At 43.9% G+C, this 23,595-nt stretch overlaps 1 protein-coding gene across 1 annotated transcript; it reads right to left on the bottom strand.

The window, feature by feature from the left end:
• Positions 1-6,952: 6,952 nt before the first annotated feature.
• LDAF1 (lipid droplet assembly factor 1) lies at positions 6,953-23,476 on the bottom strand. Its single transcript, XM_060123819.1, has 5 exons — positions 23,366-23,476; positions 21,653-21,844; positions 14,475-14,643; positions 12,068-12,206; positions 6,953-10,782 (listed from the first exon to the last, which is right to left on the bottom strand). The coding sequence occupies exons 2-5, from the start codon at positions 21,746-21,748 to the stop codon at positions 10,746-10,748; spliced, it is 441 nt and encodes a 146-aa protein (XP_059979802.1). The 5' UTR covers positions 21,749-21,844; positions 23,366-23,476; the 3' UTR covers positions 6,953-10,745.
• Positions 23,477-23,595: the final 119 nt, after the last annotated feature.

The raw sequence follows: 23,595 nt of genomic DNA, 5'->3' as shown, positions 1-23,595 counted from the left end.
CCCTAGCAAGCTTGTCTAAGGTATCAGAGCATCTTGCTTATAGAGCTGGAGCCTCTCATCCCCAATCTGGTCTGTTTGTGTATCACAAGCCAGGATCAGAGTGACTTGGGCCCCAAGGCTGCCGCATGGCAGGTTGGTTCTGATGCATTTGCAAATGTTGAGGCAGAAATTTGAGAGAGGAAAGCCAAGCTGGCTGTGGAGCAGCTGCTGGAATGAACACTAGTTGCCATGGTATCCTAGGACAAATATAATGAGCAGTTGTTTAAAGTCGTGTTCTCATCTTCTGAACGCACCTATCCTACTGTACATGGGGGGAGGCAGCCTAATAAGTGGAGAGGAGCTGTGTGGGCAGAGAGGGAGCTCAAATCCCAAGAAGCTGCTCCTTCATCCAAACTTGTGTTTGCAATCTCCCTCACCAGGTAGGGATGGGCGGTAATTGTAACTCAGGTGGCAGGAGGTAGACGAAAGGCATTTGGGATTCTAATATTCTACTGGACAGTTCTGTTGGTGCAGTTTACAGGGGCTGGGAGCAGACTTGTGTGCCTTGGGAAGCCCCTTTTAATGCTGAACTTCTCTTCCCTGCCCTGTTCTGCTGCTTCAAGCTGTTTTATGGAACGTGTACAGCTCTAGAACAAGAGCTGGGCTTGGGTTCTGGATCTGTCTTCCTTACTGTGTGGCCTGGGGCAGATGGAACAATTTCCAAGCCTATTTCCACATCTGGAAAATGTGAATAAAACCTATTTTGGAAGCATGCAAGGGTTCAATGAGATAGTCAACGTATTAGTGTATTTGCATTGGAGCCACCTAGATAAAACCTCATAATACTATAAACAATAACTGAAGGTTGAATAAAATTCTGTGACAGATGAGAGGTTCTTGATCATGCACATATTTTGTAAAATATAGATGCCCTGACGTCACCTACTGAACTAGAATCTTTAAGGAGTGGGGTCTAAGCATGTTTAGGCTCTGTGGGAGGCTGAATAATGGCCCCCAAATATCTATGTCCTCATCCCAGGAACCTGTGACTGTTACCTTTCATGGCAAAAGGGACTTTGCACACATGATTAATCTAAGGATCTTGGACTGAGAAATTATCTGGATTATCCAGGTGGGCCTGAATGTAATCACAAGCATCCTTATACAAGGGAGACAGAATGAGATTCAACTACAGAGAGGAGAAGGCGATATGATGATGGAGATAGAGACTGATGCACTTTGAAGATGGAGGAAAGGGCTCCAGCCAAGGAACACAGGCAGACACAAGAAGCTGAAAAAGTCAAGCAAACAATTCCCCCAGAGCCTCCAGAAGGAAGCAGCCCCACTGACACCTTGACGTCAGCCCAGTGAAACTGTAAGAGACCTCCAGATTTGTAGGACAGTAAATCTGTGTTATTTTTAAGCCACTAAGCTTGTGGTAATTTGTTACAGCAGGGAGAGGAAACTGAACACAAGCTCCTCGGATGATTCTGACATGTACCCTGGATAAGAATCACTGCGCTAGACAAACGCAAAGGCTGTGTGGACAAAGAATGTTGCCTGCCATCAAGCCCACAGCCACTGCAGCTGCCCCCAAGGTGCGCCCTGAGGGGAATTCAGGATGGAGAAAAACAAGATACTGGCCCTGGATAGTTAAGACGCATATCAAAGGAATAATTTCAAAGAGCCCAGACTCTTGCATCTACACATACACAGAAAAGCACTAAAATCATTAACTCGAGATGTCTGTTTCTTGTGATTAGCAATATTTCGATGTTTGACCACATCGTTTGTTTGTTTTCAGCAAATCTCCTATACGTCCAGACTCCTCCCTTAGCTCTTTGCAACAGTTCCTCAGAGCTATCTGAAAGGCTGCTTCTGAGCTAAAGTCCTCAGTAATGTCCTTGAATAAAACGTAATTCTCAACTTCTGGCTTGAGCATTTTTTTTCAGTCGACACTTGACTTTGTTCAGGAATGACATAGCATGCCCCTAGTATCCTGATTGGGCTAAATAATCAAGATAAAGCCTCAATTCCCCTTGCAGATATTTATGTAGTGGTAGGTACATGACACTGTTCTGTTCAATGAGATTTAAGGGAGAAACTGGGAGGGGGCTTCTGTCTTTTTCCTCATTTCAAAAAAAAGGTATATAAGGCTAGCCCCTTTTCTCCCTGTCTTTGGCTGTGGTCGTGTGAATTGTGATTCCTTGAGCTGTGCCAGCTTTCTTGTGACCGTGAGGAAACACATCTAAAGATGCTCTCTGAGAATGGCGGAGCAACGGCACAGAAAGCCTAGATCCCTGATTACGTCACTGTGTTTCCTAAATCAACCCTAGAACCACTTGTATCTGGATTTCATGTTTAGTGAGATGCTAAGAGTTCTTATTTTTTTAAGGGAGGCACTTTGTTTCCTGTAGGTAAAAGCATTCCAAATCATTCAGGCTTAAAGAACCCTTATTTTTAGAATAAAGTTTATGACTATAATTTGCATCTATAGGAACACACCAAGTTATATGTAAGCTTTTCTTTGGGTTAACAGCCAAATTTGTATAAACCAAAAAAATAAGAAAACCTTTTGTTAACAGATTTATTTTGCTTTGGCTCCCTCAAGGCTCAAGAGGTCCAGAGTCTGGGCTTCCCTGGTGCCCCGGTCTGGGAAGATCCCACGTGCCGCGGAGCGGCTGGGCCCGTGAGCCATGGCCGCTGAGCCTGTGCGTCCGGAGCCTGTGCTCCGCAACGGGAGAGGCCACAACAGTGAGAGGCCCACGTACCGCAAAAAAAAAAAAAAAAAAAAAAGAGGTCCAGAGTCTGATTCTGTTCATCTTTGAACTCCCACTGATACTTCTGTGAGGGAAGTGATTTGACCAAAAATGCAATGCAAAGAAGCTTGATTCAAAGCAAACAGTATAGTCACTTACTTCTCACCCTTACTTAGAGATGAATCCTCCTGCCTTAATTCTGTTCCAGGGTCAAAGGAGCAGGGAAGATGTCATAAAGCAAGAATTGGATGCAGGAGACATGGGTTCTATCCCTGGCACTGCAGACTTACAGTGTGCACTTCCTCCCTGGGCCTCAGGTGTACCAGCTGTAGAAGGAGAAGACTGGAGAGGGCATCTATTACCTTGCCACTCAGGGTGTGATCAGTGGTGGGCCTTGAAACCGAGGGCAGTCATCAGTTAGATTCCCTTAGACTACAAGGTGCTTAATAAGTAATATCCTTTAAACTGCCTTCACTGACCAAGCTTACTTTCTTTTGCGAATTGCATACCCTCCAAACTTCATGTAACTTGGACTATATCAAGACTCCTTTAACAGCCCCTTATAGAAAACACCTCTGAGAGTAATGTTTGCTTAAGTTGTTTTTAAGGAACATGGAGCTAGTCTTACCCAGTTCAAACCAGTTGAGACCACCAACCATTCAGCTGGGCCTGCACAAGTGTCTCATGGGTGACTTTTTGACGTCAGAGGGCCAAAAACTCCACCCTCAGATCACGCTACTGCCACCATTTTCTAAGCATTTGTCCCATGAAGAAGCATGTAACTCAGATATGCTTGTGCAGATCACTGATTACCTCACCTTTTTCCTGACTCCAATCACCTTCCCCTGGACCTTCGATCACCCTATACTCTCCACCCACAAATATCCCAAGACTTGCCTTTGAGGAGGCAGAACCTGAGACCTATTCTCCTGTCCCCTCGCTTGGCTGCCTTGTGAATAAACCCTTTCTCTGCTGTAAACCTCAGCGTCTCAGCGCTGGTCGGGCAAACAAAACTAGTTCAGTAACAGCTTCGCCAGGAGCTGGTGAGCCATGTAGAAGCTCAGGTCCTGCTCCAGACCTACAGACTCAGAATCTGACTTTTAAACCCTTGTACACATGCACATTAACATTTAAGAAGCACAGTCTAAGGCTTCCCTGGTGATGCAGTGGTTGAGAGTCCGCCTGCCGACGCAGGGGATGCGGGTTCGTGCCCCGGTGGGAAGATCCCACATGCAGTGGAGCGTCCGGAGCCTGTGCTCCGCAATGGGAGAGGCCATGGCAGGGAGAGGCCCGCATACCACAAAAATAAATAAATAAATAATAAGCACAGTCTAAAGCTTCTTCCAGCTCTCAGTTGAGTCACCTTCAGATCACCTGATGTGAGTGCCCTCTACTGGCTTTAGGAAACATTTTCTTTAGGAAACACTTCTGTTCCATTTCCCTCTGCTGGTTCTTTAAGGTTTCCAAATGGGACTTAAAGCTCCTAAATAGGGCCATAAGGACTACTAGAGCATATGTATGGGGCTTGAGTCTCCTCTGCAGTTTTGGGAAGCCGATCAATGTCTACTGCCTGAGCAGAGGGGCCCATGCCCTCTCTAGCTCAGATGGCTCTCTGATTCCCAATTACCGAGTAGTCTACCTTCCTAATGTCTCACCCTTGCCACTTCTGCTTTAGCAAAAAGCAGGGAGCAGAGGAAGAGCACCTGAGTGGGCCAGGTGATGGTGGGTCCCTGGCTTAATCACTAGCTAACTCTGAGACCTTCAGAAAATGACTTGCTTGTTCGCCCAGTTTCTTCTGAGGCCAGTTGACTAGTAAGGCATGGAAATGAGAAGAGGAGGACCTCTCAGGACTCTTATGAAAGGTCAGAGATGATAACATATGTGAAAGCTCTTTGAAACCCTGAAACGTTTCACAAACGTGAAGGTGTATGTGTCCCTGAAGCCGCTAGTGTAACCAGCTGCTCTGGTGCAGACCTGGCCAACCCCAGCCCCGCCTCAGCCTGACACCGACCAGGGTTCTTAGCCTTCCCCAACCGATAGAAGTTCACTAGCGGCAAGACAAGAAACTCAGGCAAGGCTTTAGTGGGGACCCTGCTGCAGCAGAGGGGAGCGAGAACAAACAACAGTTTCCCTTGATTGCTCGCTCCCTGAGGGGGTCGAGCTTATTCCTTACATGGGGTGAGGGTAGGGGTGTGTCCAGGGGTCAAGCTGGAGGCGTGGCTTAGGTGGTTTGCCCACCCCTTAGGTGGTGTTGGGTGCAGGGGGCATGCTCGGTACCCTGCTTTTGCTCCCCACACCCAGTTTTTGCTCTGGGCTCTTCAAAATTGGCAGTTGGGTTTTTTTGGTCTCTTTGTATCTTTTGTCCAGAATTTGCCCCAAATTATCACGCAGTTATTTTTAGTTCCATACAGTTTCTTTGTATTTTGTTGCTTGAGGAGAGCTGTGTCCAGGTGCAAGCACTGCAGAACTGCAGCACAGCAGCAAAGGACCCCAGGTCCCAGCCTGTCTCAAGCCCAGCTCTGCTGTTGTGTGGTCTAATGCTCTAAATTCTCATTATTTGTCTAGATCAGGGATTCTCAACCTTGGCACTGGTGTTTGGGCCCCTTAGTTCTTTGTTGTAAAGGGCCGTCCTGTGCATTGAAGAATGTTGAGCAGTATCCATGACCTTGACCCACTAGATGCCAGCAGCATCTCCCCCAAACACAGTCATGACAATCAAAAATGCCTCCAGACACTGCCAAATGTCCCAGGGTGGCGGAGGGAAACATCACCCCCGATGGATAACTCCTCTAGGTTCAGTTTCCTCAGTCTTTCTAGTCAATGCAAAATATTGTGCAGGGGTTTCTATATTTAAGTTTCTGGGCTACCCAAAAGGAAAGATACTGTTTCCATTCCCAGAGCACTAGAAGAGAGGAGGCAGGCAGGGCAGGTGGGAGGAAGGACAAATATAAGGGAATAGTGGCAAACAAGAGACAATCTAGTCAAGCAAGGGTTTAATCGTCTAGTGTTTTGTAGCACTTTTATAATTTAGAGATCACTTGCCTCAGTTCCCACTGACAGGTTGGGCGGCATTCTCGTTACTGACTGAGGAAACCAATGCCCAGAGAAGTTGTCATTTGCTTACCATGCCTGGTCCATGAGGGCTGTAAGTGTAGAGACAGTGTACATTAAATGAGACATGACTTCACTGAGGGATGAGCCTTGAGCTGGATCGTGGAAGGTGGAAATGTTTGGAAACAGGAGGTGGGGAGTGGGATGCTCCAACGTCATTGATTTTCAACTTCCACACACGATGGATAATATTCACCAAAAAGACACATCCAAGAGGCATGCCAGATTTGGATGTAATCCCCACCTCCTATCTTTCCCCTAAGAAGGCAAAGAAAGCACTTCAATAATTTGTAATTATCAGAATTCTTACCAACCACTCAGGGTGTGTGTGTGTGTGTGTATTTGCACACATGCTTAATTACTCAGGTATATGTGTGTGCACACACATATTTAATCCCTCGGCGTATGTGTGTACCTGTACACACACACGTGTTTTGGGGGATGCTGTGGAATAGGTAAGAAAAAGCAGGTTATTCTCAAATTCCCCCCCCCCGCTAGTTCCACCTGTTATCTCCTGCTCGAGGAAGCACAGCAGAATATGTGAAGTAGTTAGTCATCCTCAACCTTGTGACAACTCACACCTGATCATACCTTGCTGGGGTGTCACAACATCCAGGCTGAATCTCCTGTTCTATGAGGAGCAGATAGTAGAATCCATGCAGAGGCGGTGGTTGAAACAGTACTTCTATGTGCACAACTCTAGGGGGAACCAACGGTTCACGTCCTATTTTATGAAAACAGGGATCCCTGAAGTTATTCGACACAGCAGCAAAGGTTATAGGAACTGCTGCACACAATGTCTATTAGGGCATGGGTCCACATCCCAAGCCTTAAAGGCAGTTGGAGGCATTAACATTTAATAGCACACTGGTTACAAGGGTGGGCTCTTCAGTCAGGCGAACTGGGCTTGAGTCCCACTTCTGCTTCTATGTGCCCTTAAACAATTTAACATCTCAATCTTTCAGCTTCCTCATCTCTAAAATGAGTGGTAGTGAGAACTGACTGAAAACGTGTATTGAAGTGTAGAGGGCTTAATATAGCACCCGACTCATGGCAAAAACAAACACCTATAGTTATACTGATAAATTAACGTTCCGACTGTATAAAGTCAGTTTCGTGCTTTTAATTACCTTTCCAAATAAGGAACACATTGAACTTGCCTAAAAGGCCAACAATACCTTTTTTTTACTTAAGTATAATTGACACACAATGTTAGTTTCAGGTGTACATCAGTGAGTCCATGTCTTTGTACATTATGAAATGGTCATCACAATAAGTCTAGTTACCATGTCACCATACAAAGCTAATTCAATATTACTATCTTCCCCATGGTTAACCTTACAACTATTCCACTCAGTTTCAAACGATGGTGCATCTCGCACTTTGACAACTGTTGTTTATGGGCAAGCACTGTGCTGGGTTCTGTATTTTACTTCGTTTGCTCGGCAAAGGCCTCAGGCTCCAGGCAGTGTGACAGACAGCCTGAATTGCAAAGCTCTGATTTAGATGCCACGTTTCCTGGCAGAATTGGTGAATCATTTCTGCTCTGAACCTTCGTTTCATTCACCTCTGAAATCCAGAGGCTAAGGGAATATGAAAAATGAGAAGCTGGCAGGTGCAGCTTGTGATGGGAAGGAGTTAGCGCTTTTGAGTGCAGTGGAAAGGCAACTTGCACTCTGCAGTTTGAAGCAAGGCTGTTGATGTGATCAGAAATATGTTTTAAAATGGTCTCTTGGCTTCTCTCAGGAGAGCATTCCGTAAGAAGGCTGTGTAAAGCTCTCAGTACTGAAAATACTCCTAAATCTTGTATCCCCAGCCCATACCTACTCTCTAAGCCACCGTTCATCTGTCACATCCTCTTGGTGTCAAAAAGGCATATCTGACTCAACGTGAGCAAAGCAGATTCTGACTACTCACACAGCCCCCGTATCAGAAAATAGTGCCACTGACTACCCACTGGCTCAAATGAAAAGTTTATGTGCCATCCTTGTGTCTCCCTTTCCTTCACTACCCACATACAATCCATCACCAACTGCTGCTGGCTCTCCAAATGAGGAGGGTCTCCATTACTTCCACTCTAGTGCAAGCCACACCATCCTCTGCTCTGGACCTCCACAGACCTGCTAACTGGACTTTGGCCACAAGTGACCTTTAAAAATCCAAGTCTAATTATGTCCCTCTTAATGCAAAGTGTAAAATTCTTCATCATCTTCCCTTTGCTTTTTGCTGTAAATTTCTTTCCCTACGAGGTCCTGCCTGATGGGCTCCTCTCTCTCCTCCATTTACCCTTTACTCACCAAGCCCAGACACACTGATATTTCTTTTCCTAAAACACATTCAGCTCCTTCCAGTCTTGGGGCCTTTGTTTTGCTGCGCCCTCTGCTGGGAATACCTGCCCCCTCCAGCTCTTAGCACAGTGGCAACTTCTCATTATGTGGTTCAAAGAAAAGATTTCTGTGGCTGACATGGCCTGCCCCTTCTACTTTCTTCAATGCACTTATCATAATAATCTAATATTTTGTTTACTTGATGTAGCAGGTGGAATCTAAGGTGGAGCCCATGATCCCCAACTGTGGTATGCATTCCCTTGTGTGATCCCTCCTCTTCGTGTGAGTGGGACCTGACTGCTTCTAACCCACAGAATGTGGTGAGAGTGATGGGATGTATGTGATTATGCATACATGATTACGTGTTATAGGAATGTGATGTCCATCCTGCTAAGAGACGTTCTCCCTGGGTGGTTTTGAAGAAGCAAGCTGTCAGGCTGTGAGCTGCCATATGACAGAGAATGAGGGCCTCAGCCCCAAAGCCTACAAAGAAATGGATGTTGCCAATGACCATGTGAACTCGGATGTGGATCCTTCCGCAGGCGAGCCTCAAAGGAGAAGCAACGTGGCAGCGCTGCTGTTGTAGTCTTGCCAAGGACTCAGCTAAGCCAGGCCTGTACTCCCAACACACCGAAAATGTAGGATGACAAAAGTGCTCTTTGTAAACCGTTATGCAACAATAGATAACTAATACACTTGTTAGCTGACTCCTGCATTAGAAAGTAAACTTCAGGAGGCCAGGGCCCTCTTCATTTTTCTTTTCTGAAGCCTCAGAACCCAGCAGGGTATTTAGCTTAGACAGCTACTAGCAGACACTTGCAGGTCAGAAAGAAACATTCAGTAAATAGTAACTGTTAATATTAACACCCCCATGTATTGGCAGGAAAAGGCAGTTCTTGTTCTCTAATAGAGCTGAAGGCCCCTTTAGTGACAGGTGTGGCTGACTGTCATGGGATACAGAAAAGTCTAAGTACCAGATGAAGGCCTTTATGCCCTCCTGGATCAAAGAGCAAGTATTTGCTTCTGTCTGCCTGGCATACACTCCCTTTCCTTGCGATACTCCTTTGGGATCGGATTGTCCTCCCATCTCTACATACGCTAGCACTCCCACCTATGCAGAACCAGTGGGGCTGGCCCACCCCCTCCCCTGGTTGCAGAATGCACACGTGTCCCAGCCCTGACCTGTCAGCATATTCCATCCACCCTGGCCACGGTGTTTGGTTTGGGGTTGCTCACATCACCCAAGTCTGTCTAATCGGAGCCAAAAATCTAAATATACTACTGGAAAAGAACAGCTTCCTTGTCCAATAGGGAGTGCTAACTACAAGGCTGATGTAAAATTAGAGCTGCTGGGACCTCCACATGGGGAGGGCCTGCCTAAAACTCAGCTCACACTGAGAAAAGCAGCGCTGAGAGATGAAGGGAGAGAGATGCCTAGTGACACCACTTGAGCCCCTGGATCCAGCAGCGCCTAAAGTCCTACCTTTCGGCTTTTTAGTTCAGGGAAACGAATCCGTCCCCCTCTGCCCCCACTTTTTAAATCCATTTTGAGTTGAGTGTCTATCACTAGCAACTAAAAAAGCTTTATTACCCAGGATCTGCCATGAAATTGACACAGAAGGAAAAAATGGGTTTGATGTCTAGAAAGGGGGTATTTTGAAATAGAGTGAAGAAAAAAAGCTCATCTAAATAAATATTTTTAAATAAAATACCACAGGGAATAAACCACTGAAGTAGATATCCCATAGGATTTAAAAAATTTTTGTAGTCCTTTATCATTTTCATGGGACTTTTTGAAGAAATGGTTTAACAAGACAAGTCCTTAAAACAATAAAAAAGTATCAAGTGCAAATATTTTAAAGAGTAACATGACTTAACAATACTCAACAGTGGAAACCATACCTTTAGACTTAGAAAAAAATGCTCTTGGCCGTAAGGTTAAGTTTGGACACTATTTTCTAACCTTGTCTGAGAGGCTATTATTCCTAAATGTTGTTTGTCTTTCTGATAAAAGGCTAATAAGGCAGAAGAGCTTGTTCTGTTTTGGATTCTTCCCCCCACCTCTTTTTTCAAATGAGTGAAGAAATAAGCAGCTCTCATTTAAAAAAAAAAAAAGGAAGAAAGAAAGAGGAAAAACAATCTGTGGCTGTCCCAAATTGGGCCTCGGATACAAGATCTGAGCCTTTGAGGTCAAGTCACCGGCCTGTAGAGGCTCAGAACCCTGCCAAGTTCAGGTGTGCATCTCTGGGGAGGAGGGGGTGAGAGGCACGAGGAGCCACCACGCCATCGAGATTCTCTGCTGATTCTCCATGTGAGGGCCGGTCAGCTGATGGAATTGACCAAGAGCAACAAGATCCCCAAAACTGTCCATTGCAGGACCCTACAAATAAGTGAAAAAGCTAGAGGACACCTCCAGGAAAAGCTTGACTACCCAGTCCCTTCTGAGTCATAATCCCAAGGGGCAAGGATGATCCAACAGCTTTCCAGAGGTGCTTGAAAAAAAGCTTTGGTTCCGTTCAGCTGGTCATTCCTGGTAGAGCCCCTCTAAGTGTGTAGACTTCATGGCCAGCTAACAGTCGCCACTGGAGTTGTGTTGTGTCCATAGTCTGTTTGGCAACAAGAGGAAATGATCAGCTCTACGGCCTCTTTAAAGAGCAATGCTGAGAGTATACATGGCGGAATGAATGTCATTTTTTGTTGGTTTAGTTTTGGTTGCTTCTTGCAACCACACCAGATTTTGGGCGACACTGACTTTACAGATGAGGAAACTGGGGGCCCGAGAGGTCAAAATACCTGAATTAGGGGCAGGGGTTATGATCCTTTTTCCCATTCTAATTTGGATACTGCATTTTCTCCAAATTATTGTTTGTGTCCTCATGACAATTCAGTGAGAGAGGCAGAGCACGGAGTAGCCCTATTTTACCAATGGAAGAAAACTGAGAACAGAGATGTTGAACAGCTTGTTCAAGATCACACAGGTAAAAAATGGCATAGCTGGGATTCAAATTCTAATTAATTCTAATTAACTGACCATTTCTTTACATCTTTAACAGAAGGGAGATGGGGCAGGGAGAGAAACAGGTCTGCCTTTTTTCAGCCCAGTGATGGCAGGTTTCAGAGGTAAGTGAGAGAGGAGGTAGCACTATTGATATTAACTTAACTGGCTCTATGGATTCTCTTTGAATTTCAAGTAGCCTTGCTAATAACACTTATACCCCAAGCGGGGGAGCTATGGCACACACCAGAGCTTGGCTGACCGACACACATTCCCAAGGCCCTTCTCCTTGTGGGTTTATACTCCATTCCCCAGCCTCCCTTCCAGCTTACGGCGGCTATCTGCCAAAATTCCAGCCAATGAGGTTGGCTGGGATAAGAAAGGGGGTAGGTTCTGGGAAAGATTTCATTTACTTGACAAAAAAGGTCAGACTCAATTGGTGAGTGAGGACTCATTTTTTTTTCCTCTCTTCATCCTGCCTTGAACGAAGTTGGTGTAGCCAGCAGCAGCTTTCTTGTGGCCATGAGGTGACAAGCCAGTGGGGTAAGGATGGCAACACAGAAAGGCAGAAGGTGCCTGGTACCTTGATGACACTAGAGAGGCTGTGCCAGGACTGGGCTATCTCCAGCTTGTTGTTATGCAATAAAAATAAATCCCTATTTGTTTAAGCTAGTATCTACTTAGGTTTTTCATTACTTGCCACCAAAGCATTCCTACCTGATAATTAAAAAAAAAAAAGAGAGAAGGAAACCTTACCTCTTTTTAAGCAGAGATGTGAAGAGGCTAGGCACCTCCTATCTTGGGAGACTGAGTATGACGTGACCAGGGTTAGGGTGTTACTTGTGAAAATCTCCCCAAATAGTAAAGATTAAATTATTGCACTGACATGTATTTACCTGGGAGAAAACCAGTAGTTGACGAGGCTGGAGACTACCATGTAGGACACTATGATTGTCCCTGACATGATGAGTGACACGAAGCCCAAGCCACAGAGGACACAAAGCAGTGAGAGGCTGCCCACAGAGATGACCAGTCCTAGAAGAAAGCATGTCAAAGAATCATTCATCTAAAACAGACTGAAAACACCAGACCGTGCATCACTGTGTTTAAAACAACAGTTAACTCAGATGTTTTAAGTGAGGAGGTTTTCCACAAAAATCCAGACTTCTGGTATCGCTTAAAAAGGAGGCAATCTCGATACCCAAGTGAGCATCACTGCATGGCAACAACTGCTGGCCTTCCAGTTTCTTCCAGGCCCCACTGTTCCCAACTGTACTATTCTTGGACCGCTTTGCTCACTTTTGTTACCTGTCTTGCCCATGGCAAGACTCTGAATTTGAAACTCCCTCATTCTCAAGGTCAGGGATGGGCTCCTAATGGAATCCTCTAGAAGGAGTTAGCCAAGACAGTAATGGGGGTGGTAAATCATGACCAGTGTTTCAAACTGCCTACCAAATACTGTACCTTACACTTACCTACAACCTATGGAAATAAAGGCTATGCAGGCTAAATAAAGTCAAATCTAAACATAACTTTTGATTACATCCTTTACAACCCAGCCTGGCAACTATCACAGAGTAACCATAGGTCTGAATGGTCATTTTACCCACCATTAAATAAGTTTTTAATGGGAATATTAATGAATTACCATCTAATAAGTGCAGAGAAAATACATTTTTATAACATGGGGTCTATGGGAGAAAAATAATAAAAGGTACCATGGAAAGAGGATGGATTTTCATAGTTGACATGCCTGAGTTTGATCCTAGTTAAGTCACTTATGGTGAGACTTTGGGCCGCCTGGAGCTTTAGTTTAACTCATCTGTAAAAAGAATATAATAACAACTACCTCTAAGTGTTGACATGACAATTAAATGACTATCATATATGTGACTCACTGTGGCAGTTGTTGTCTGCCCAGCACACTTTCTCTTGCCTTCCTCATAACAAAATCCCTCTTTCCAAAGCGGAACTAATAACATGGCAAATGTTGCATGGCAGACATCCTTTCCCTTGCCTCACGAGTTGTCAAATAGCCCACCCAGTACTCCACAGTGATAGTTTCAGGGATGGACTCTGGAAAGGAAGGAAAGTAGAGAATGTAAACAGACGTGCTGCCTTTTCATAAAGATTTACAAAATCTTAGATCAGTATTTTTCAAAGGATGGCTAACAACCACCTGTATCAGAATCAGATGCATTAGGGAATCTTGTTGAAAATTTGCATCTCTGGCCCCCACTCCAGACCTACTAAATAACAATCTCTGGATGATACATGAAAGTCCACATGTTCAAAAAGCAGGCAAGATTTATGCAGACTCAAGTTGCAGGACCACCGCTCTAAAGTGGAACAGCTTTGCACATGCTGTGCCTCCTGCCTAGAAGGCCCTTCCTTGTCTACTCTGGGACAAAGTTGTTATACATCTTTAAAGTGCTCTCATCATAAAGCTTTGTATGATACCACAAAAGGGTAGTGGCTCTCTTATTTCTTTCTAAATTTACCTTTGTTTTGATATTGATTCATCTTTCGCCCATCTATCCATCAATATTTACTGAACAACCACTCTGCCATACTGTATTTGGCTCATCCACCTACCGTGCCTGTCTTCTTCTTCAAGTGTAAACTGCCTTGTCCACAATCCCTTTGGTAGGGAAGCAACCCTAGGTGCTCTTAGCTCTGGGAAGCCATAGAATAAGCCAGAGGTGATCACCTGAGCAGATGGCAACCATCTCTTTGTGGACTGTGATCTGATTTGAAAAGGCAAACTGAGCCAATCAGATTTTACTTTCATAGTAATTTTAACTTAGCAACTCAGGGAGAAGCTGACAATTGGCAGTGGGACTTCAGGAGGAAAGGTGGAGAAGGGGGAACCTCAGTACATAGCAAGCACCTGGCATGCAACAGGTGCTCCGTAACTATCTGTGGAGTGAATTTTAATGTTCTGTTTAATGACAATAGTTAGCATTCATGGAGAAGCTACTCTGTGCCAAGGATTGTGCTAAGTACTTTATGCAACTGTAAGTTTCAATCCTCACAACCCTCTGAGATAGTATTATTATATCCCTATTTTACATACGAGGAATTTGAGGCTCAGAGAGAGTAAATAATGTGTCCAAAATCACACTGGGGGAGGTGGGATTCTAATAGACTCCAGAGCCCATGTTTTAACTACTCTGACAACCTGCCTTGGTCGATGTGGTTTTGACAAGAACGGGAACCTTTGACAAGAGTGGCAGATGCCCAATAAATACTGTCATCCCAAGTGAGTCATTTTCCAAGGGGGAGAGTAACTGAGTAGGATACCTTCTAGTAATATGACTCCCAAAAACGCAGCCAGGGAGGTAAGCACCACGAGGAGCAGGAAGCAGCCAACAGGAACGGCTGACACAGAAGCAAACACCAGCAAGGTGAGGGTTAGAAAAGGATGCCTGTCCAGGTACTGGCCCACTGGAGACTTCATGAAGGCAACCACCTGTGGGCAAAGGAGACGAGCAGGACTGAATGCCATGTCTGAACCCCAGATTGATGAATTCACCCGAACTATAGGAAGTATAAGCCAAGGTTATAAAGTTGGGAGGCCCATAGGTAAGAAGTCAACAATAATCCTGCCAAGACATGAGTTGCCCCAGCAACAACTTAAGGCAGTTGTGGACAGGGGGCAAGTTTGAGGGCCCCACCCAACCTCAAGTCTTGTGAAATGAGGAAAGACCCAGGCATGGCTCTACTGCTTCACACACACCCTCTCAGAAGGCATCCTCAGCATATGTGTGCTCTGATGTGATATATGTACAATTGGCTGCTTACTTCACAGTTGAGGCCACTGAGGCACAGAGAGGTTAAGTCCTAGCTACTTGGCATCACCTGGGAGCTCGTTAGAAATGCAATACCTTGGGCCCTGACCCAGACCTGCCAAATCAGCTTCTGTTTTTTAATGAGATCACCAGGTGATTTGTACACACATTAAAGTTTGAGAAACAGTGGGACGAAATGACTCACCTAGAGTCACACGGCTTCCAAGTGGCAAAATTTAGGCATTCAAAGCTAAATCTTTCCACTTCAGATGTCTGCAGTGGCTGCCACTTCATTAGGAGAAAATGTTTTTATGTCATCAACCTGGATACCACAGTCAGGCCACAGCCTGATGACTACTGCAAGCTTATGCTGTGTTAATAAGTGGGTTATCTTCCTCCACCAGGCAAAAGGGTTCTGGAGCTGGCTCAGTGGGGGGTTGGGGGGGGCTGCTTTAATACAGAGCTGGCCCTAGGCATCCTCACAAGGATGGGCTTCCCCCTCTTCTTAGGGTCCACGGCATCTCTCTCCTCAGTGCTGGCATGCTAGTTCCTGTTCCCTTGAAAGCTTCTATCATTCCAGAACTTTCCCCCATCAAAACTGGTCCTTCCTGTGTCTCATTCCTTAGGGCCATGTAGGCCAGCAGGTGAACTGAAGACGTAATTTAAGCTTCAGTGATGGCGGGTGCCACTAACCAAAACACACGTTCTCCTAGAAAGAGTTCTTCACCCAAGTGATTCAAATGGAGGAAACTGTGGGCAAGCTGGAAGGCAGGAGGATTTTGGAGCTCAAGTTGATGGTGACAAAGCACAGGACTCACTGTGCTTAACTAGAAAAGGCTGTTCCACAAAGCCACCGTTCTCAGTCCTGGGGCTTCAGCATTGACAAACTTCACTTCCCGGCCCAAAATGGTGTAACACCTACTGGCTACACTGCCTCCAGCTACTGCTTTCTGACAAAAGCTATCTAAGACTTGGCTGTTCAGCTTCTCTCGCCAGAGGTGACTGTGCCAGCAATCACCTCTGAGCTGGAAATACCCAGCTTGGATACTCTAGGATCAGAACCCAGTGAGATCTTCCTGTTAGGGCGGCTGAAGGTGAGAGAGAGGCAGAGGGGCCACGGGAGTGGGGCTGGATGGTCCTTCGAGCTGTCTCAGGTCTTGATTGCTTTCCAGCTCTAGTCCACGTGTATCCTTAGTAAACCTCCAGGGGTCACCTGACAGACCGAACTGCTCTGTCTGATCCTTAAAATCAAGAGACCCAGTAACCACAGTGGCGGGGGAGCAGATGAGGCTGGAACACCAGAATGCCAGGCTTATGACTTTATACCCAGACTGTCCAGCACAGAAGCCACATGTGGCCACTGAGCACTTGAAATGTGGCTAGCATGACCGATGAGTTGGATTTTTAATCTAATTTAAATTTAAAAACTGATGTTTGATTCAGTCATTGAAAAAATTTTAATTACATTTCAAATAAGGTGGGTATGTTTCAAATAAGTTTTTCAATTATCAATTTTATGAAATCTAAATAGAGACCAAGTATTTCCAATGGAAAATCAGCATGTGAATTGAGATGTGCACTGAGTGTATTAAAAAAAGAATGTAAAATATCTCATCAATGATTTTTCAATATTGATTACATGTTGAAATTATATTGTTTTGGATATATTGGGCTATATAAAATATATTATTAAAATTAATTTTACGTTTCTTTTTATGTTTTTTTTTTTCTTTTGCGGTACGTGGGCCTCTCACTGTTGTGGCCTCTCCCGTTGCAGAGCACAGGCTCCGGACACGCAGGCTCAGCGGCCACGGCTCACGGGCCCAGCCGCTCCGCGGCATGTGGGATCCTCCCGGACCGGAGCACAAACCCACGTCCCCTGCATTGGCAGGCGGACTCTCAACCACTGTGCCACCAGGGAAACCCTTATGTTTTTTAATATGGCTACTAGAAAACTTACAACTATATATGTGGTTCACATAATATTTCTGTTGAAAAGCGCTCACTCAAATTTTACCTAGAAAAAAAAACAAGCGAACTATTGGCATTTGAGCAGGACTGTGATGCAATCAAAGGAATAATTTTAAAAAGATGAACCTGGTGGTCCTGTGCAAGAGGCAATGAGGAAGATTTGCAGGGAAGCCAGCAAGAGATAATGATGGCCAAAACTAGGCTGATGGCAGGGAGGGACAAGGAGGAGGAGGAGATGCAGTATGAAAGTGGAACGACAAAAGAAAATTCAACAGGACCAGGAGACAGTGTGGCATAGGGATCCAAGAGGGGAAAAGCAGGAAGGGACTACTTGTAGTCCTTAAGAAATCTAATTTTTTCTTAGCCTCTTCTAAATCTGGGCCCTACAAGGAAAAAATAGAAAGTTATTCAGATATGCAGAGAGACCAATTTAAGATGCAGACAATTAAGCCCAGCAATTGTCTTCCCCTAGGGAGGATGGCCCTGCTCGGACCAGTCTGTCTCAGAAGAGGAAGATATGATTCAGTTATGCCTAATGATAAGAGAGAACATTCATTAAACACTCAAGTGCCAAGCACTCTTTCAATAAACCTCCTTATTTTTTTCTCTCTACAATGCTATGAGGTAGATAACAAGGCAAAATTTAACATTATTTAAATCCGGGAATTAGACTATAGCAATTCACTTTTCATGCTCCCAGGCAACAGAGGGTGACACAATGGAAGGATGGAAAGTGGGAGAGCTTATTATGCAGCAACATTTTCCATCGCCCTCCTGGAAGCAGACACAGGTTATCCAACCTAGATTTTACAGGCATGGTGCGGTGCTAAATAACCCAGGAATGCCAGGCTGGGACAGACTGGCACCATTATGTTCCACACTCTGTGCTAAGGCCTTCTCAAACGACATCTGAGATCATCCTCACAACAAAGCTATGAGCCTGGCATTGCTTATTTTAGAGAAGATGAGATGGAGAGTCAATGAGCCCAAGCAACTTGCCCAAGGTCAAACACAGGTGATTTATTTTAAAATGCACACATGAGTAAGGGAGGTTCCAAAATAGGGACAACATGGCCAGTGTTTAAGGACATGAAGGCTCCATCTGGAACTATTCAGAAGAGAGGCCAATTCCCCGGTGTTAGAATGCAAAAGATAATCAGTATCCACTGTCTTTGCTACCAGAGGGGTGGAGGGCAGAGGGGTCAGCATTATTTAAAACCACCGGTAATGACAAGTCCAAGGTGCTGTGTGACAATTTCTCCCAGATTTTGGTCCTTGTGATTCAGGATTAGAATACAGGTGCCAAGGAGGTAATTCAAAAACATCCTTTGTCCCCAAAAAATAATAATAAATAAATAAATAAAACATCCTTTGTGGAAGGAAAGGGCCAGCATGAGAGCAAAACTATTTTGTCCTAGGTAATCCACACAAGGAGATACCATTGGGAGGGCATCTGCCCAGCCCATGCTCCACCTCTCTTCCCTCCTCTGTGAAAACTGCCCCCTCTCACAGCAGGGGTGGGCCCCTGAAGCCATGTTTATACCAGTGAAATGGAAAGCCCCAGCCCAACTGCCACCTCCCTGGCCATAGGTGACTTGGTCAAGCAGATTCTTGCTCCTAGGAATCAAGCACTCCCAAGACCAGGTCCCATAGAGGATTTCAGCTGGGAGCTGGAGGAGACATGAGGAGCTGAAGGTACCATCCTGGGCGATCATGTCTGCCCATGTGAATGGAAGAGCAAAGGAAGCCAGGCTGCAAAGAGAGGAGAATGAAGCTGATACACAAGGAAGAGTTACAATGAGGAATAGTATGTCTCAAGAGAGGGCACTGCGAGTTATCTCTGACCCCAGTGACCTGCCAGACTCTGGTTCTAACCCCTCCTGAGGCTCTGCCCTGTTTACTTCCTGCCTTGGCTTCTATGATAGCCTTACATTTCCCAAAAGCCCTGGCAGGTCTCACTGTTTGTTTGCTTGTTTAACCTATTTGGGACAGGTTTCTGACTCTGTCAGTCTAAAAGTAAGACAATTAAGACTTGACATTCCAGAGGTTTCCTAGAAGAGATGACAGAGTTGTTTCACAAACACTCCATCTGGAAGCCATCTATTCTTATCTGGAACTCAAAGGGTTTATTAACTCTGAGAAAAGATTATAAATTACTTGGGGGAAAGAAATCATCCAAATATCATAGAAGCAAGGGGATGACTATGTAAATTATGGTATGTCACTCTGAGGGAAGGTTCTACCACCAAGAAAAGCCATTGTTCAGAAGACCTATGCTTTAATATGGAAAAACACCAATATACAATATCAAGCAAAAATAAAAATATAGAACTACATCTGCCACAATTAAAACCACTAGATCTAAAAATTACATACTAAAGGGTCCTAATAATAATAACAATAACAACAGTAATGATGATACCACCACTGGATTTGTTAGTGATGGGCTTACAGGTGATTTCCTTTCCTTTCCTGCCAATATTACTCTATTCAGTAAACACAATTAATATAATTAATTCAATTAATATAATTTAAAAATTTAAAAGAAACTACCTCAGGACTATCTGAAGAACATCAGGGCTTAGCCAACTGATGATCTGTCCCATCATCCCGGGAGTCAACTGCCCTGGAAGTTATCTAGTCCACATCTATTCCAATGACCATGGCTGAGGAGCTAAGGTGAAAAAATGAAGAAATGTCAAGAAGTCAGAGTTCACATGCTTTGAAATGCCTACCTTAGGAGGTAGACACGAATATTAACTAAGTTAAGATATGCCAGTGCGTAGCACAGTGCTTTGCATATAATAAGTGCTCAACCAAGGTTAATTAATGTACAGTCAATCCCTATTATTGGCAGATTCCATATCTGTGAATTTGCCTACCCACTAAAATTGATCTGTAACCCCAGAATCAACACTTTGGGTTGCTTTCATGGACGTGCACACGGCAGTGGAAAACGTGAGCCACCTGACGCACATGTTCCCAGCTGAGGCCAAACTAGGCAACACTCTGCCTTCTTGTTTTAGCTCTTTATACAACTGTCCTTTTCATGGTTTATTTCGTGCCACCTTTTTCTGCATTTTTATGTTTTCTGTTGGTGATTTTGACATTTAAAATGTGTAGCAGTACTGTCTAGTGTTCCTAAGTATAAGAAGGCTGTGATGTGCCTTATAGAGAAAATACCGTACGTGTATTAGATAAACTTCGTTCAGGCAAGAGTTATAGCTGCCTGTATAGTACAGGCTGTTGGCCTGGAGTTCAATGTTAATGAATCAATAATATCTACAGAATAAAGGTGTCTTTAAACAAAAAGACACACAAAACAGGTGATGGTTTGATTGGTTGATGAAAATGTTGCCACCAGAAGTTTGCCAGAACCTAATCCTGTACTTCCCATTTGAGCAATTGTTCAGTATGTGCTAATTCAGTGTTTGAGGTGACTCAACAGAACAGAACTAACACAAATTATATAACGAGAATCAACTGAACATGTAGATGAGTATGAGGACCTTTCTCATGGAGCTAACTTTTAATAACAGGAGTCTCAGCCTGCTGGCTAGAAAGCTGCTTGTCCAACCTAAAAATATCTTGCTAAATCCACAAAGAGTGCCAGAGGCATTTGGGGATGAGTTCAGAAAAGATCTCTATAGAGTATATTGCTCTAGACTGCAAAGGTCTGGCTCCTCAAATAGATACTAGTGGTGTCCAATACCAAAAAACAGATCACCAACCAGTTCACTTTCTTACATATACATATGTATTTTATGGGTATATTGCATAGAAAAAAAGTCTAGAAGAACATACAACAAAATGCTAATAATATTATCTCTGAGAGCTATTATTTTTTCCCTGAAAAAATGCTGAAAGGCACATAGAAGAAAGCAATAAAGATAAAAGTTCAAGAAAGCAGAATATACTATCTCAAGTCCCATTGCCATTGAATGGCTATTGAGCGCTTGTAAAATGGCTAGTTCAAATGGAAATGTGCTGTTAAGTGTAAAATACAGACTGGATTTCAAAGACTTAGTACAAAAAAGAATGTAAAACATCTCAATAACTTTTTTCATTAATATTTTTTATAATGATTACATGTTGAAATATATTTTAGATAGGTTCAATAAAATACCGTATTAAAATTAATTTCACCTGCTTTTTTACTTTTTAAATGCGGCTACTAGATAATTTTAAATTACGTATGTGGCTTATGTCGTATTTCTATTTAACACTGAATTTCTAGTGGAACACTGGGCTCAAAGTAGACGTTAGCCTCTCATTTTCAGGGTAACAGGTCAAAATTAACAGCAAAACAAAAAAAAGGATGGTATCTGTGGCACAGACGAAGAGTTGCCTCTATTTCCAGCTAAAGAATTGCATTTGCTACAAGGGGTGATCATAAGACTAAATTTTGGTCTATGAGATGCAACTGGAAGCTTTGTGTGTGTATGACTTCCAGGAAGTCTCCTTAAATCGGAGGTGGTATGCAAGTCTTTCTCTCCCCACATCTTATTGCCTAGAATCTGGATACAATGGCTGATACTCTAGCAGTCATCTTGGACAGTGAGTTTGAAGGTCACAACTCAGACATGACAAGGTGGTAAGTTAGAAAGATTCCTGACCTACCTCCAAATTTCTTCTACTTGAGAGAGAAATAACTTTCTATGGTGTTTAAGCTAGTATTATTTTGGGATCTTCCATTATATGCTCTGATTGGAAACTGACCTTTGAGTTACTCTGCACAGACGCTATCAGCAAAGACACCCTCCTCTGCAGCTCCTGAAAGTCCTTTGAAGTACTTGGGGGCTCTTCTTTCACCATCCTGAAACCCACTTCAGGTCTCTTTAGGGATTAATTCTACCAGTAAGCTCTTCAGTGCAGGGCACAGTCAAATCTCTCATGTCACCTTGTCTCTTGCTGGAGGAAATGAAAAGTATCTTAAACCATTAGTGGTCTTCACCCAACTGACCCAACAAGCGATTCTACTATCCTCACACACTGACGGTGGGCATGCAGATGGAGGGTAACTTGGCAATATCTACCCAAATTTCAAATTGCACACACCTTGATCCAACAATTTACTTTCCAGGAACTTGAAGGAAATAATCAGTTATATCAAAACATGCCAAAAGGATGTGCAGTGTACCCGTTTCTAATACATAATAAATAGTAAAACAGTGGAAAGAAGCTGTCTACTAATAGGAAATAGGTTAAATAATGATAAATTCATAGAATGGAGTATTGTATACCCATTAAAATGATGTTGATATTTATTTAGTGAAATAAAAATATATCTATGATGTGAAAAAATTATAGAATACTATATATTGTTACATATTTTATGCATATATCCATAATATAAAATACATATATGTATTTATGTATTTTATGTATATATCCATAGTAAAATAAAAGATCTAGATGGACATATAAGAAAATGTTAATGGTATTGTCTCTGAGAGCTTATGTTTATTTTTTTAGCCTGACAAAATTGTGAAAAGAATGTGGAAGAAAGTAAGAAAGCTGAATACACTATTTCAAGTCCTATTGCCTTCTTTTTTTGGCCAGAAAAACTTTTTCAAACAAGTGACAGTGGCCAATACACTAAACAGGTTGGCTCCCAATTACATTGTGCCATAAATTATTCTCTATTTACTTGTAAGTCTCAGCTCCGTAACAAGAGAGGCACCTGAGGGACAGACTTTGCCACAATTATACCGTGACTCAACAGGCTGGAATTTCCAGGACTGTCCCAATCTCACATAATTATTTATTTTTAATAAAAGCTTTTTGTTAAGTTAGATATCTATCTTTTAAACCCTTTTTAATTTTCATATAAACTAATATATTGTTATTTTATATTTCCCAGAATAACACTGTAGGGCTGGACACAGATATCTTTTCCATTTCTCCCTTACAACTGATCTCCTGACCTATAGCACAAACGCCTAAAAGATTCTGTCACAGTGGACAAAATTAACTGAGAGATGCTCACATTTATTTACCATACTGAACGTCCCCCATGCTAATTATGTGAGATGGGAAGAGGTATCTCCTAATATCTATAGGGTCTAGCACCAAATTAAAGCACATTTTAATCTCCCCAGCTAGAGATTCTCTGCTACAATCCCTTTTGTGAAACAGGAATCCCCTGAACAGGGCAGGACTAAACTCCCATTCCCATACTGTCTCTGAAGCTACAGCTGGCACAGATTTGAATTTGCGATGTTCCCAGCATTCAATTTCCCCTAATCTCCAACCTGCAAGGGTCAGAAACAAGCCCAGCTCCCCTACTGGTCTCCCAGGGCCTTGGAAACCCAAGCGCCACCCGGACCGGTTTGGGGAGTCCAACAGGGGCCAGCGTGGATAAAATGCCAGCGGCCACATCGTGGAACGCAACCACCGGGCCACCAATCCCCAGACCCCCTAGTCACTCACTCCTCGGAGGGGCCTCCCCAGGCACTGAGAGGTCTCGGGAGGAGGGAAGACGGCAACCCCTTAACCCGACGCAGCGCAGTTTCCCGCCTTCTGCCTTTTCCGCGCCTTCCGGGCTGAGCCAGGAGAACACGAGCCAACCCGCCCTTCCCCTTCCACGCCCCACCCCTCCAAAAGCCCCCGGCTCTTCCACTACCGCCCCTCCCGGGGCAAACGGCAACCCTGAGCATTCC

The sequence above is a fragment of the Lagenorhynchus albirostris genome, chromosome 15, assembly GCF_949774975.1.
Source record: "Lagenorhynchus albirostris chromosome 15, mLagAlb1.1, whole genome shotgun sequence".
Lineage (NCBI taxonomy): Eukaryota > Metazoa > Chordata > Mammalia > Artiodactyla > Delphinidae > Lagenorhynchus > Lagenorhynchus albirostris.
This window is presented reverse-complemented; position numbering and strand designations above follow the sequence as displayed.

What these genes read in the sequence shown, in the direction of transcription:
- LDAF1 (XM_060123819.1), bottom strand. Translation starts at nt 21,748, where the DNA reads ATGGTGAAAGAAGAGCCCCCAAGTACTTCAAAGGACTTTCAGGAGCTG. An exon ending in GGGAGTCATATTACTAGAAG is followed by an intron (nt 12,207 to 14,474) that starts GTATCCTACTCA and finishes GCTTTCTTCTAG; the next exon opens with GACTGGTCATCTCTGTGGGC. An exon ending in AACTACTGGTTTTCTCCCAG is followed by an intron (nt 10,783 to 12,067) that starts GTAAATACATGT and finishes GTTGCCAAACAG; the next exon opens with ACTATGGACACAACACAACT.